At 46.5% G+C, this 15,854-nt stretch overlaps 1 protein-coding gene across 1 annotated transcript; it reads left to right on the top strand.

Moving 5' to 3' along the window:
* Positions 1-2,379: 2,379 nt before the first annotated feature.
* On the top strand, positions 2,380-7,325 carry LOC109743262 (uncharacterized). The gene is made up of 8 exons (XM_073502076.1): positions 2,380-2,551; positions 2,766-2,858; positions 2,928-3,851; positions 3,938-3,963; positions 4,044-4,463; positions 4,557-4,790; positions 4,876-5,568; positions 5,700-7,325. Exons 1-8 carry the CDS (start codon positions 2,380-2,382, stop codon positions 7,323-7,325), a joined length of 4,188 nt encoding a protein of 1,395 aa, XP_073358177.1.
* The last annotated feature ends 8,529 nt before the right edge of the window (positions 7,326-15,854 follow it).

The raw sequence follows: 15,854 nt of genomic DNA, 5'->3' as shown, positions 1-15,854 counted from the left end.
CTAATGTATCAACATCTTTACTTCTAGGAGTCCATATTACTCCCTCCGAACGGATGATACTTGAGACCGATGGTGATAGCACATATGATACTCCAGGTATATATCTACCTCCTTGTATATGTTCAGCTACATATTTTGTTATACATGACAAACACCATCACAGGAGATGTTGCAGGCCCGATGGAGGGGCCAAATGGTGACGACTCTAATGAAGGGGTTATACCTGGAGCCGACGATGTTCACAAGAATTACCCAAGTAGTCCAGGTACTAAGGCTGTGCATATATACTGAGATTGCTTTTATGCTTTTTATGTGATAAATCATACCTAACAGACTTGGGCAGAACCGATTCTAAAAGATCAAGCATGTGACTTGTAGGAGTCCATATTACTCACTCGGACAGGACGATACTTGAACAGGCCGATTGTGAAAGGACATATGTTCATCAACCTTCCCATCTGATTTCGGGTAAGTATTATGTTGCCGAAAGGTTAAGACCATGTGCCTACAACTTTGCCTTGTTTCGGTCCAATATATTGTTATGTTAACATGATGCAGACAACCCTTCAATCTCATTCCTATATAATGTAGATTCGTTGCCAGCTCTCAGTTATCTGACAAAATAACTAGCTAGAATGCAACGTGACAGTTGGCAAGAGAGGCCGCATAATGTTCCACGCCATCTTCACAGTGATATCACTAATGCAGATCAACCATCCTCTGTGGACCTTGACAAAAAAGAGAGTTGATAAAAGCTCGGAGGCGAGCTGCTTATAGAAAGAAAAAAGAGGAGGCTACTGTCAAGCAACAAGAGGAAAATCTGTCTGCCCTTACGATATCAGGTAAGAATGCTTTATGGGAAGGCACTGCGATGATATTATATATACTCCCTCCATTCCACAATATAATGTTAATATCATTTCACATGCAGATATGCTGAATGTGGGTGGGTTACCTCTCGGTGATATCACTAATGTGTGTCAACCAACCACGGTGGACCTTGACGATAAAAAAGAGCAACTAAAGTCTCGGAGAAGAGCTGCTTATCGAAAGAAAAAAGAGGAGGCAGCCAACAAGCAAAAAGATGAAAATCTGACTGCCCTTACGATATCAGGTAAGGATGTTTATGTTTCAGCAATATGATGACCGTATGTATACTTTCTTAGTGAATAATGTAGGCGACATATGTTTCCTCACCCCAACCCCACGAATAATTGACCAAGAATAGAGAATAAAAATAATTGACCAATAGTTGACCACTGTGTTAACATACAATTCCTGATCATTTAGGTTCAATTCGATATATGGCAGACATACGACTTTTGAGTACATACAGACTTTATGTATGGACACGGAGGGATTCTATAAAAAATAAACCCTAGATAAAGAAGTAGCTTCAACCAGCCCTGTTACCTCTCGGTGAACAATGAAGACCCTAAACCCTCCGGGCAGATATGCAAAATGTTCCCCTGTTACCTCTCGATGATACCAACCCAACTACATCCAGCTATACATCATTGTTTAACCTGACCATGCAGATATATAAAGTAAGCGTTTGTGTAGTACATGAAATCTTCTTGAACAATGGAGACCCTAAACCCTCCGTGCAGATATGCAAAATGTTCCCCTGCTACCTCTCGGTGATATCACTAATGGGTGTCAACCATTCTCGGTGGACCTTGACGAGAAAAAAGAGCAAATCAAGGCTCGGAGGAGAGCTGCTTATCGAAAGAAAAAAGAGGAGGCAGCCAGCAAGCAACTAGATGAAAAACAGCCTGATAAAGAACACAAGGGTGACTTAACAGACGAGCAAATTGAGCAGAGAAACATGCGGAGGCGAGCAAGTTATCGGAAAAAAAAAGTGGGTGATGGAATGATCGATCTTCAAGAAAAAAAATCAGAAGTTGCAAGAATGGCGCGTGCAACACACTAAAACCATGACTGAGGATGAAGGGGGGAGTCAAGTGCAAAGAGAAAGGCAAAGTATGCTGCAAAGAAAAACACGCCATGTGCTGAATCGATCGCAATGCCACGTCTAGATCTAACTAGCACATTGCCCAACCCTCACACACATTGTCCGACTCTCCCACTTTCAGCCCTCACGCAACAATTCGACAGTGAACAAATAGATCATGCTCCTACGGTCAATGCGGCCCCCACATACATTCGCAACACCGAAACCGATGGTACATATCCTATCAACCATCATCTTTCATCATGTAATCATTCATGAGATATAAATAATGATGTATAGTGTTGTAGGTGCATACCTAAGCAGAACCTTCGGTGATGGTGCTGTAGATGGCGACCTCATCGAAATCAATGTGCACCTACAAAATGCCGACCAGCAAACCAGTGATCCGGTAACAATAGCGGATAATGGAGTGGATGAGCAGAGTCATGAGTCCAGAGCAGCGCCTAGGAGGAGAGAGCGAGCTTGCAAGGGTGGTATGGTGGCAAAGAAGCGTCAACAGAAAATTGGCAAGCAAAAAAAATGTACGCAGGTACCGCATGGTGAGAGGAATGTTCTACGCGATCGGCGTAATGAAAGGTTTGCAGGTAGGGTGATGACCCCAACCGTCGGGTCCATCTCCATACCGAAAATGAGCTCAACTGGACAACCTACCATAGTGGAAGCACACGGTGCCTTGACCTCATCTAGCACGCCGGAGTACACGATCAGAAGTAAAGGTAACACTCCCATCCTTACTCTCCTTGCGTCCCTTGAGACTGAACCCTCATTTATTGGTTTCGCACCTGAGCAGACGACATGGACACTTACCTTAGTCGTCTCATGAATGATAATGTCAACCCTGATAGCCTCTTTGACGATGAGTATTACCTGTTTGCTGGTGAAGGTATGTACACCCACTTGAGCAACATCCACCCGTTTGAAATATCACACTAATTATAAACATTGTTTGCAGGCTCAGATCCTGATGACATGGAGCACGACGAATTGGAAGACTCAAGTCACAATACCTATGTCGACCATGATCCATTGGACTATGTCTACTCAAACCTCCCAGACCACACACACATCCTGAAGCACGCCGCAAATTGCGATCACTGCGAGGCCAAGAAGTTTGTGTCTGAGGCCCCGGGATTCTGCTGTCGCAGTGGGCAGATCCAGCTGAAGCAACCGGAGCCCGTCCCGGAGCTAATGAGGCTTTGGTCTAGCATGGATGCGGACTCAAGGCATTTTCGGGAGAACATACGGTTCTTCAACGGCCACTTCTCCTTCACAACCCTCGGCGTCAGCCTTGATGAAAGCTACACAAACATGAAGTCTGAGGTGTACACGTTCCGGGCGCACGACACCATCTACCACAACGTTCATTCCTTCGGTCCAACATCACGTCCAGATCATCTACAGTTGTACTTCTACGACGACGACCCAGGCCTAACCCATCGCAAGGCTGCCACCGAGCAATTAGACCAAGATGTCATCAGAAAGTTAGTGGACATACTCAGGGAAAACCCGTACTCCCAGCAGTTTAGGAGTTTGGGTGCGCACAGGGACAACCTCGACGATTACAGGATAGACCTCAACACTGACCAGAGACTAGACCAACGGAAGTATAATAGACCTCTGTCATCTGAGATCGCTGCAATTTGGGTGGAGGGCACTGACCTAGCAAAGAGGTTCGATCGTAGGATTACACTTTGCGGGAATGACAACCAGAGGCACAGTATACATGTGACGGCTGGCTCGTATGACCCTCTCTCTTACCCACTCTTCTACCCAAGGGGGGAGCTCGGTTGGCACCCGAAACTTCCTAAACGTGATGTCCCTTGGCCGGTTGTGCAACAACCAAGAGGTAGAGGTGATGATGATGATGAGGATGCAGGTAAGCCTTATGCATATTCTGTCGTTTAGATGAATTGTATACTTCTCATATGAATCCTAATGTCTGCGTTACTCATCCATGTGCAGAGGGGAATAGCAGGTTATGCGTCTCGGTGAGAGACTACTACTGTTACATGCTCCAGCACGACCTGGGATATTCAATCCCATACTCTGTGGAGCACGATTGCTCCAGCAATGGGGGGTGGACATGTACATCAAGATTGAGAGTTGTAGGTTGAAATGGTACAGGAAGAACCAGACAAAGATCCGTGCCAACCTGTATAAAGGAGTTGTTGATGCAATTACATCCGGGGAGACCCGGGCAAGCGCTGTTGGAGTAAGGATAGTGCTACCTGGAACGTACCCAGGTGGCGACCGCGACATGAAGCGGAGGCATATGGATGCCATGGCAATTGTCCATACCTACGGGAAGCCTGACATCTTCTTGACCATGACCTGCAACCCTAACTGGGAAGAGATAACGAATGAGTTGTTTCCTGGTCAGACAGCACAAGACCGACCTGATCTTGTGGCTCGTGTGTTCCATGGCAAGCTAGAGGCTATGAAAGAGATGTTGTTCAAGAAGAATATCCTGGGTGTTGTTGTTGCACATGTATACGTAGTCGAGTTCCAAAAGAGGGGCCTCCCCCACGCACACTTTTTGTTGATCATGGATTCTGCCTATAAGCTTGTCGTTCCGGAGCAGTACGACCGGCTCATTTCTGCCGAGCTCCCAGACAAGCAAAAGTATCCTGAACTCCACGCCTTGGTGGTGAAACATATGATGCATGGACCATGCGGTGCTCTCAACCCCAAAAATGTTTGCATGCAACAGAATGAGTGCAAGTGGAGATACCCGTGGTCGTTCAATGAAAACACGGCACAGGGCAAGGACTCATACCCTGTTTATCATCGTCGAGATAATGGTTGGCAGGCTAAGGTCCGGGGTAAAATGTTGGACAACAGATGGGTTGTGCCGTATAACCCTTACCTTCTGCGGATGTTCAATTGCCACATCAACGTAGGTTTGCTCCAGCATAAAGGCCGTCAAATACCTTTGCAAGTACATATACAAGGGCCATGATAGGGCTTCTTTCAGCATCGACCAGCCCGACGCTGATGGTAACATTGATGAGATCAAAAGATACGTAGACGCGAGGTGGGTTACTCCTCCAGAGGCGATGTGGAGGATATTTGGCTTCCCCTTGTGTGCCAATGACCCGCCTGTCCTACAGTTGCCTCTTCATCCCCCGAATATGCACAGGGTGGCATTCAATGAGCAAGCTCACTTGACCGACGTAGTCACCTCTGAGAAAGCTTCCAAATCCATGTTGACAGAGTATTTCAAAGCTAACCAAAACCACCCGTGGGCTAGGAATATATTGTACAAGGATTTTCCTGGAAGGTTCACATGGCAGAAGGGTAAGAAGTATTGGAAAGAGCGGGTGGAGCGTTATCAGATAGGTCGAATTGTGTCTGCCAATCCTGCCGAGGGGGAGCGATACTATCTGCGTGTGCTGCTAAACCATGTTGCTGGCAAGACATCCTATGAGGACCTGCTCACCGTGGACGGTAGGCTATGCGGGAGCTTTAGAGAGGCTGCCGAAAGGTTGGGACTCATCGAGGCAGATAACACGCTCGACGACTGTCTTACCGAGGCAGAGCAGTGGGTGATGCCATGTTCGCTCAGGAGGCTCTTGCAACAATTTGGGTGCACTGTGAGCCAGGCGACGTGCGTGGTTTATGGGATAGGCACTTCGAGCCTATGTCTGATGACTATCGGCGATCACACACGTGCCCGATTGAGGTGGAACAGATGGTGTTGCTTGACATTAGGGGTATGTTGCAGTCCATGGGCAAAGACATAGCTGATTTCGCTCTTCCATGCATTGACGATGCGTTCGACCCAACCGAGGGAGAGGCCAGAGAAGTGATCGAGGAATCCAACGTCGATTTTGACATCAACGACACTAAATTGGCTTCGTCGCTAAACTTGGAGCAGAGGGCTGCATACGACGAGGTACTAGCTTCTGTTGAATGCGGTGATGGGGGTGTGTTCTTTGTTGATGGACCGGGAGGTACAGGGAAGACCTTCCTGTACAGGGCGCTGCTCGCCAAGGTTCGAAGCGAGGGAAACACCACTATCACTACCGCGACGTCAGGCGTCGCCGCTTCTATCATGCCTGGAGGCAGGACTGCCCACTCGAGGTTCAAGATCCCATTGAGCTGCGACGATGGCGCCTCATGCACCTTCACAAAACAGAGTGGTACCGCCAAGCTACTGAGGATGGCCTCATTGATACTATGGGACGAGGCCACCATGACTAAGCGACAGGCGGTCGAGGCACTGGACAACAGCATGCGCGACATCACGGGAAGACGGGACCGACCCTTTGGAGGAAAAACTGTTGTGTTTGGCGGGGACTTCAGGCAGGTGCTTCTGGTCGTCAGGAGGGGGTCCCGGGGTCAGATAATCGATGCAACCCTTCGAAGTTCACACCTATGGAAGGGTATGCGCCAGCTAAGGCTCGTCACCAACACGAGGGCTCATAATGACACCTGGTTTGCGGATTACTTGCTAAGGGTAGGCAATGGCACTGAGGAAGTTGACGATCAAGGAAACATACGACTCCCTGAAGATATTTGTGTGCCGTCTACAGGCGAGGGTGACGACCTGGAGAAGCTGATTGACCATGTGTTTTCGAGACTAGATGACAACATGTCCGATCCGAATTACATGACTTCATGCGCAATCCTCTCCACCACGAACGACAACGTCGACAAGATAAACATACGCATGGTAGAGCGTTTTCGGGGAGAAGAAGTAATCTACCATAGCTTTGACAGTGCAGAAGACGACCCGTATGGCTACTACGCTCCCGAGTTCCTAAATGGATTGACTCCCAACGGTCTACCTCCGCATGCACTCAAACTGAAGCTCAACTGCCCCGTCATACTTCTGAGGAACATTGATCTGGCTAATGGTCTGTGTAACGGGACGAGGCTTGTGGTGCGAGGTTTCGAGAGGAACGCCATCGACGCAGAAATCGTGATCGGACAACACACAGGTAGGAGGGTATTCCTTCCTCGAATACCCCTATGCCCATCTGACAACGACATGTTTCCATTCAAGTTCAAGAGGAAGAAATTTCCTGTAAGGCTTAGCTTTTCTATGACGATTAACAAGGCTCAAGGCCAGACGATTCCGATTGTTGGCGTGTACCTACCTAATCCTGTGTTCTCTCATGGTCAACTCTATGTCGCACTGTCTCGAGCCACCGCAAAGAGAAACATAAAGATCCTCATTGAGAAGGAGAAGGAGAAGGAGAATGCCAAGAAGCAAAGCGGTAAACCTAAGAAGCCGAAGGAGAAGGCCAACAAGCAAAAGGACAATCCAAAGAAGCGAAAAAGACCGACCGTGTCCTTACTGACGTCGATGAAGAACATCGTCTACAAGGAAGTCCTTACAGGCTGAATTCCGGTCTTAATAGACCGGCAGGTTTTGTAATGACAGAGCATTTACTCTTGCGATGGTCAAGATTTGCTGTAATTCGTTTTTTTACATATATCTTTTTATTTGGTATTTTGATAGTTGGAGGTATACTCCATTTAGTTGAGCTACTAACTGCATTTCAATAATCAGCCGTCACATTGGCACCATCATCGCTGTTATAGGTTTTCTACTATCGCAATGTTTTTGGCAATGTACATGTCACACAGCGTAGTATTTCATGTGTAATATGTGATTCAGATATAATGATTGGCCTGATAAATATCTGGAACATGCAATGAAACTCTTGTATTACGGCCAGTGATCATATCCGTTGTTATTATTTTGGTATTTTGATAGTATGCTTGAATGTAAAATTATTGGCATCCTTATTATCCCTGTATTATTCTGATAGGTCAGAACTATCAGATTATTATTGGTCTGAATTATAAGACCAACACACGCAGAAGGGGAGCTATGATTATTAAGCTACTATAGTGCTCCATAGTACATGTGAGTGCCCGTGCGTCAAATAATCTCGCTGCCAACTAAATATCATCTGGTGCCCACACATGATCATGCATACAACTGGAAGATACAAATACAGACTTTCGTAGCTATCTTCAAGTACTTTCAGATTCATGGTGGTTTGTTATGCAGGTGATGCCCTGCCTGAGCACCTTAGGCTTTACCAGCAAGACCAGGCTACGGGCAGGTCATATAATTTCAGACATTCAACATTCTCCATGTATGCTATGCAAATGGTGATGTTGTGTGATGCACGGATGCTGGGGCGTGTTAGCAGGTCGGCGGGGCAAAGGCATTCTAACTGATGGTTGATAGGAAACCCACCCGTAGTATAGTTTAGGACTCAGTTTTTCCACCTTCTATTTCTGGTAATTCAATTCATAGGTTACTAACTTTGCTTTAACTAACAGTCGGCATAGTGCCATCTATGAATATATGAACAAAACAAACTGGTAGTCTTTTAGTTGCCCTAATTCTCCTTGTGAAATGCTTTCTGAATGTCGGCGGTTGTGTAGCTTTTCAAGACATATTTTGCATATGTACTCCTAATAAATAGTAAAATGCTAGCCTGCGTACTTGCGAATAAGTTTAAATGCCCGTGCGACTCTGGAGAATGTGACAATGCACATGTCTGATCGCTGAAGTGTGCAATCTTTGGAAAAAAGTTAGACTACTTGTACTTTCATGCATCTAAACTAATTATTTAACAGTTCAGAGCAAGTTACATATTTTTTTCTTGCATTGGTTCATTTACCTTCACGAATTTTCTGCGGATCTGAGAGAGCTCAGACCTAAAAATTTGTACAAGGCTGCATTAATCTAGGACCTGGCGAGGATGGGTTCAGCGAGCAAGCATCCTTTCATGGATTTCTGGTCCATGAGAACTTGTTTTCGGCTGATATCGAGCATACTGTGTTGTGGTGCCGTAGCGGGACAACAAGGATTCGACTTAGAAGGAAAGCAGCGTCAGGAGGCTGTCAGTGGCGAGATGGTGCATTTTCTGTCATTTTCTAAGACCATTGTTTCCATCATGCTAATTCTTAATCGCTTCAATAAAGTCTCTTCAATATTATTATACTTTCTGTTTCAAGGAGGAAGGCTATCATTCTGGTTTCATTTTCTGCATATTTTCTATGTTCATGTTATCTATTCTCTTCCCCACAATCCGGGATATTATTGTACTTCTTATTTGCTGTTACCACCGCTTGTGATCTATAAATGGGTTAAGCATATTTGATCTTATTAGGAGTTTAAGAAATAAAATGGAAAAGGAAATTACTATATATATTGACATTTTTAGAGCGAGTGAAAAAATAGTGCAGATAAATATTGATAGTTATGGAATTTCCTAAGGTGGTTCATATGACCATACCTGGAATATTAAGAGTTTAACAAAAGAGGACACTAAACCACCAAGCGTAGATGAATGAGGTGACAACGAGTAGCCCTAAGAAACAAAGAAAAACATGCCCAGAGAGAATCAGTACTCAGGTATATTGCAGTGCCAACTAAATTGGCATCACTAATACATCTGCTTTTCGAGGTTTTGACATTGTATAAATACTCGGTGTGTGTGCCGGAAAGCTATAGTGATATTGTGTAAAAGGCAAGAGAAATAACATCCATATTGCACAAAATGATCCATTAGTCATAACTTTAACCAGTACTTTTGAATGCGAAGTAGCAACACACGGGCCTTCCAAAGTCGATCCATTAGCAAGAAACTGTTAAAAGGATGAATATTAAGTTTTTGTCCTACTATTTATCTTCTGCATGTTTAAAACATAACAAAACCGGAAAAGGAAATAACTTAATTTTAATATCGACAGACTTATTAGTATATATATCCATAATAAAAGAAGCCAAAATCCCCATATAATATCCCGAAACAAATAATATATTATCGGCAGACTTAGTATTTATTACGGCAGGTGATCATATCCGGTGTTTATATAATGGCATGTTCGGTGTTTTTCCTTGTAAACTACTACTGGGTTGATCACGCCGAATCACAACTTTCCTTCCAATACGTTATAGTATCCAATCTCCCGGTGTGGCCTACCATACGTTCATTGGGTTTCCCAGTTTGGCCATTAATTTTCCCTTAATCGGATTTGCTTATAAGGAAAGTTAAATCCTTCTTGTTCCGGTCGGGAAAGGGAGACGTATATAATAGATATATAATCCGGCGTTTATTTATTTGCCCAGTGCAGTAAGGAATAAAAATAATTGCTTGTCCGTTTATCAGCAAGGTTTTGTAATGGAAACATGCAAAGATGGAAGGATAAGGGGCACCTTCCAATCCATACAACATGCTAATGCCTCACCGACCTGGTGCCGGACAATTCCCCTCCGACACTCATATATATGGTCCGGTTGTGAGTCCACCATTGTCCAATGCCCCCTCGCTCGCTCATCCTGGTGCTAAGACGACTTTCTGCCCGCGGTAATGGCTGCAATGCCAATTTTTGATGGAGTGGACGACGCAGTCGAGTACATCTACAACTACGTCATGGTTTCCTCAGACGAGGAGGAATTAGAGTTTGTTCTGGCAGCCCTAAACTCCATCTATAGTTTATTTGCACTTGTTAGCTGCAGATCACTACCATTATAGTTTGCATTATCGGCTTCTTATTTTAAACCCGAGTAAAAATCTGTTCTTTCACCTAACCATGGCGATTAGTTCGTCACGTTCATAAGTTGTTGCATGCATGTACTGGTTAGGATCATGCTATCCTTTCTAAGTCCATAAGGTTCTTAAGATCTAACGCAGTGGTTGCAAAAAACTGGCCATGCGCTAATATTATCCTTTTACATTACGCCATGATAGTACCATCCACAGCACGTTATTTTAAACTACAAATTTTCTTTGAACGGTAGTATATTGCAACGGGTCCTGGTGCATGATACATGTACCATCTACAGATTTTTTCATAACTGTAATACTACAGAAATACATTACAACCTAACATGTCATAATAGATTTGGTTATCTTAAGAAATAGTACTTCTCTCCTCAAATGACAGTACAACTCCAATTAGAAGATACATACATTTCAGACCTTACTAGATTTTTTAAAAAATGTACTATTGTTTGCCCACACATTGAAGTACTACATTTTTTGATACCCTTATTTTTCTAACAGCTTTGCTATCATGCCGGTTTGTTTGCAGCACAATATGGATAAGGAGCCCTCGTCCATTCTTGATCGAGTTAAGTCTACGGACTATCCAAGACACCATGCGAGCTGATACATGGGTCAATCCGAGGTGCTTCGATCTTGCAGTGCGTAAGCTTACTAGCGACGCGATACAGAGGAACGCGGGAACAGACTTTGTTGGCTCCACGCATATGTTTGATTTGCAATTCCATCGCCTAGCACGGGTGCTGAGTCAGACTGGCTTAGGCCAAGCTGAACGCACCAACTTGTTGATTAACACTGTTATTGTACGGCCTTTGCCGAAATACAACGTGCTCATGACCCTGTCCATTGTAAGAATTTTCATTCTAAAAAATTGGTGTGTATACTACCTGTTCACCATTAACTTTGTATACCTATTGCCGTTGTATTTGGTGGATTCCTCCTACGGCCTCCTTGCAGTTAATATTGAAAATAGGAGGACTCTCCTGATTGATCATTCCAATGAGTCATTCCTAGGCTCAGAGGACTTTCATGACAAGGAACTTAAGAAGGAAGCCCTGATAGTTTTGCAAGAATTTGGCAGTGTATTGCAACAGGGGAGGCCTGGTTTGAATCCCCAACTCGTGGATTGGCCACAAGATCATACCTATATTACAGCCCCGCGGTAATAGTTTAAATTGGTCATGCATATTATAGCCACACTGATATAGGTTCTAACATATGGAGTTTTTTGGTCACAGCCTGGACTCTGGATTCAAAGTCCTACAGGAGATGGCTCACCAAGATGATACTCTCGGGCATAACATGTCCAGGACTTCGGTACATGCATATATAACAAGTTTCTGTGTTCCATAGCTTTGTTAATTATAAATTTATGTTCTTCCTATCACGTAGGTCTGTTGTGCAATTCATTTTTCAGCGATTTATTAAATTTTTGTTTATGTTTTTCAGGATTCAATACAGCTCAGAAAGCACAGAATCATGCTACAGTAACCCCCTGTGATTAAGCTAATCATATTGCTAAACAGGGCTAGATCACATTTGAACCACACCCTTGTCAAACTCCTAGTTCAAACTTCAATTAAATTTAAAAGTGGAAAATAAAAGTTTTCAAAAATTCAAACAAAAATGTTCAGTGGGTGCTAAATAATACACTGGTAATTATGGTGGAGGAAACACATTTTTATAAAATACCTAAATACTTTTAAAAGAAATAAAACAGAAAAGAAAATAAACAAATAAAAAGAAAACAGAAAACAGATCCCAGAAAGAAAAAAAAAGGAAAAGGGGAAAAGACCCCCCCTCCCCGCTGGGCCTCGGCCCAGCTGGCCGTCGACCCACCCTAGCCGGCCCACTCCCCCTCCCCGGTCGGGTCTCTGTTCCCCCGACCCCGTCGCTACAGGAGGCTGGTCGCCGCCGGACCCCCCTCGCCGGCGATGAACCCCGCGAGAGGATAAGGCTGCCACGCCTCGACCCCTCGATCCCCTCTCCAATCCCCCTGGCGTCCCCATCCATTCCCCTCCTCCTCGCTCGCTCTCTTCCCTCCTCTGTCGTCCGAACGCCATCGCCGTGCCGTCACCGTGCTCGTGGCCACAAGCCTCCCCGGCGCTCGGGAGGATGTCGAGGAGCACCGCCGTCCTCTTCTGCACCGTATGCAAGCGCTAGGTTGAGCCGGAGTGCCTCGAGACGTCGCCGCCGGCCTTCTTCCCCAACCACGGCCGTCGTCGCCCACCTCATTGATCTGCCTCGCCGGACCACCCCGCGCCCGCTTAGCACCTCTGCAGACCCCCCCTGTGAGCATCTCTCTCCTTCCCCTCACTCAACGCGCTCGATTGCGAGCTCTAGCAGCTGATCCGCCATCGGCCGAAAGCTTGCTCCGCCGCTCACCTCGCCGTTGCGGCCACAGCTCACGCAGCTGGCGTTTGAGCACGCCGTCGTGCTCAACATCTCCGTAGGAAGCCGTAGCACCCACTAGCTCTTTCCCGCATGCCCCCTGCGTCTTTCCCGTCAGTGCCGTGCTCTGGTCGCCGCCTCGGCTCATCGCCGGTGCCATTTCCGACCACCTCGGCACCTGCCGCTTGCCGCGCCCGATGCGCGCGAGCGTCAGCTCGTCATAGGACCTAACCGCGCTCCAAATGGGCCACCGTGGGCGAAACCCGAGCTCACCCGCGCATCGCCGCCGCGTTGGAGCTCGCCGGAGCTCCTCTCCGGTGCCCTGCCGACGTGGCCGGCCGGGCCCCACCCCTGGCTCACTGCCAGTGGCCCCCTGGGCCCCAGTTGACTGGGTTGACCCAGTCAACTGCTGACTGGGCAGGCCCAGTCACTGACATGCGGGCCCCGCCGCAAAAATTAAAAAAAGAAAAAGAAAAGAAAAAGAAAATGTTTTATAAATAAAAATAATTAGTTTAATTAATCTCTCACTGACAGGTGGGCCCAATAGTTAATTAACTAAAAAACTAATTAGTTTAATCTTCTGTTAACCCACTGTCTATGACAGGTGGGTCCCCCTTGTCAGTTTGACCAGTCAACCCGGACTGTTGACCGCTGACGTCACTCATACGTCATGCTGACGTCATATCCCTTTTTCTGTTAATTAAATAATTCCAGAAATTCAAATCAACTTTGAAAATTCATATCTTTTAAACCGTAACTCGGATGAAAATGTTTTCTATATGAAAGTTGCTCAGAACGACGAGACGAATCCGGATACGCAGTCCGTGCGTCCACCACACCTCCCTAACCTATCGAACTCGCAACTTTCCCCCTCCGGTCCTTCTGTCCGAAAACGCAAAACATCGGGAATACTTTCCCGGATGTTCCCCCCCTTCACCGGTACCACCTACTGTCGCGTTAGGACACCCCTAGCACCGCTCACTGTCATGTCACGCATCGTCATGCTTATGTTTGCATTGTATTTACTGTTTCTTCCCCCTCTTCTCTCCGGTAGACTACGAGACCGACACTGCTGCTGCCCAGTTTGACTACGGAGTCGACGACCCCTCCTACTTGCCAGAGCAACCAGGCAAGCCCCCCCTTTGATCACCAGATATCGCCTACTCTAATCTCTACTGCTTGCATTAGAGTAGTGTAGCATGTTACTGCTTTTCGATATCCTATTCTGATGCATAGCCTATCCTTGCTACTATTGTTACTACCTTTACCTGCAATCCTACATGCTTAGTATAGGATGCTAGATTTCCATCAGTGGCCCTACATTCTTGTCCGTCTGCTGTGCTATACTATCGGGCCGTGATCACCTGGGCGGTGATCGCGGGTATATACTTATATACTATATACATGACACATGTGATGACTAAAGTCGGGTCGGCTCGTAGGAGTACCCGCAAGTGGATCTTTGTGGCGGAGCGACAGGGCAGGTTGAGACCGCCTAGGTAAGAGGTGGGCCTGGCCCTGGTCGGCGTTCGCGGATACTTAACACGCTTAACGAGATCTTGGTATTTGATCTGAGTCTGGCCATTTGGTCTATACGCACTAACCATCTACGTGGGAGTAGTTATGGGTATCCCGACGTCGTGGTATCAGCCGAAGCTCTTTTGACGTCAGCGACTGAGTGGCGCGCGCCGTGTTGGACCGCTTTGACGTAACCGCCGTGATCGTGTGGGTTGCTAGGTCTGCTTGCGGCCGCGTTCGCAACGTGCAGGTGTGCATAGGGCGATGGGCCCAGACCCCTGCGCGCATAGGTTTAGACCGGCGTGCTGACCTCTCTGTTGAGCCTAGGTGGGGCTGTGACGTGTTGATCTTACGAGGCCGGGCATGACCCAGAAAAGTGTGTCCGGCCAATTGGGATCGAGCGTGTTGGGTTATGTGGTGCACCCCTGCAGGGAAGTTTATCTATTCGAATAGCCGTGTCCCTCGGTAAAAGGACGACCCGGAGTTGTACCTTGAGCTTATGACAACTAGAACTGGATACTGAATAAAATACACCCTTCCAAGTGCCAGATACAACCCGGTGATCGCTCTCTAACAGGGCGACGAGGAGGGGATTACCGGGTAGGATTATGCTATGCGATGCTACTTGGAGGACTTCAATCTACTCTCTTCTACATGCTGCAAGATGGAGATGTCCAGAAGCGTAGTCTTCGACAGGACTAGCTATTCCCCTCTTATTCCGGCATTCTGCAGTTCAGTCCACTGATATGCCTCTTTACACATATACCCATGCATATGTAGTGTAGCTCCTTGCTTGCGAGTACTTTGGATGAGTACTCACAGTTGCTTTTCTCCCTCTTTTCCCCTTTCTATACCGGATTGTCGCAATCAGATGTCGGAGTTCAGGAGCCAGACGCCACCATCGACGACGACACCTACGGCACTGGAGGTGCCTACTACTACGTGCAGGCCGCTGACGACGACCAGGAGTAGTTAGGAGGTCCCAGGCAGGAGGCCTTGCCTCTTCGATCGTTGCTACTTTTGTGCTAGCCTTCTTAAGGCAAAACTTGTTTAACTTATGTCTGTACTCAGATATTGTTGCTTCCGCTGACTCGTCTATGATCGAGCACTTGTATTCGAGCCCTCGAGGCCCCTGGCTTGTATTATGATGCTTGTATGACTTATTTATGTTTTAGAGTTGTGTTGTGACATCTTCCCGTGAGTCCCTGATCTTGGTCGTACACATTTGCGTGCATGATTAGTGTACGGTCAAATCGGGGGCGTCACAAGTTGGTATCAGAGCCGACTGCCTGTAGGAACCCCCCTTCCACACTCCTTGGCCGAAGTCGAGTCTAGACATTGCAAAACTTTTACTAACATGGCTGTGCGGCTTACGGGCCCACGTCGCCATTGGGTGGTACTAGGATCTTTTACTCCTCGACCTTTACTCTGGG

Source organism: Aegilops tauschii, chromosome 6 (assembly GCF_002575655.3).
Source record: "Aegilops tauschii subsp. strangulata cultivar AL8/78 chromosome 6, Aet v6.0, whole genome shotgun sequence".
Lineage (NCBI taxonomy): Eukaryota > Viridiplantae > Streptophyta > Magnoliopsida > Poales > Poaceae > Aegilops > Aegilops tauschii.
Note: the sequence above shows the minus strand (reverse complement) of the source record. Positions and strands in the feature narration are given on the sequence as shown.

Excerpts from the sequence above, each read along its gene's own strand:
- LOC109743262 (XM_073502076.1), top strand. The coding sequence starts at position 2,380 with ATGGAGTGGATGAGCAGAGTCATGAGTCCAGAGCAGCGCCTAGGAGGA. Across the intron at positions 2,552-2,765 it reads CGCGATCGGCGTAATGAAAG|ACGACATGGACACTTACCTT; the intron begins GTTTGCAGGTAG and ends GCACCTGAGCAG. Across the intron at positions 3,964-4,043 it reads ATAGCAGGTTATGCGTCTCG|CAATGGGGGGTGGACATGTA; the intron begins GTGAGAGACTAC and ends CGATTGCTCCAG.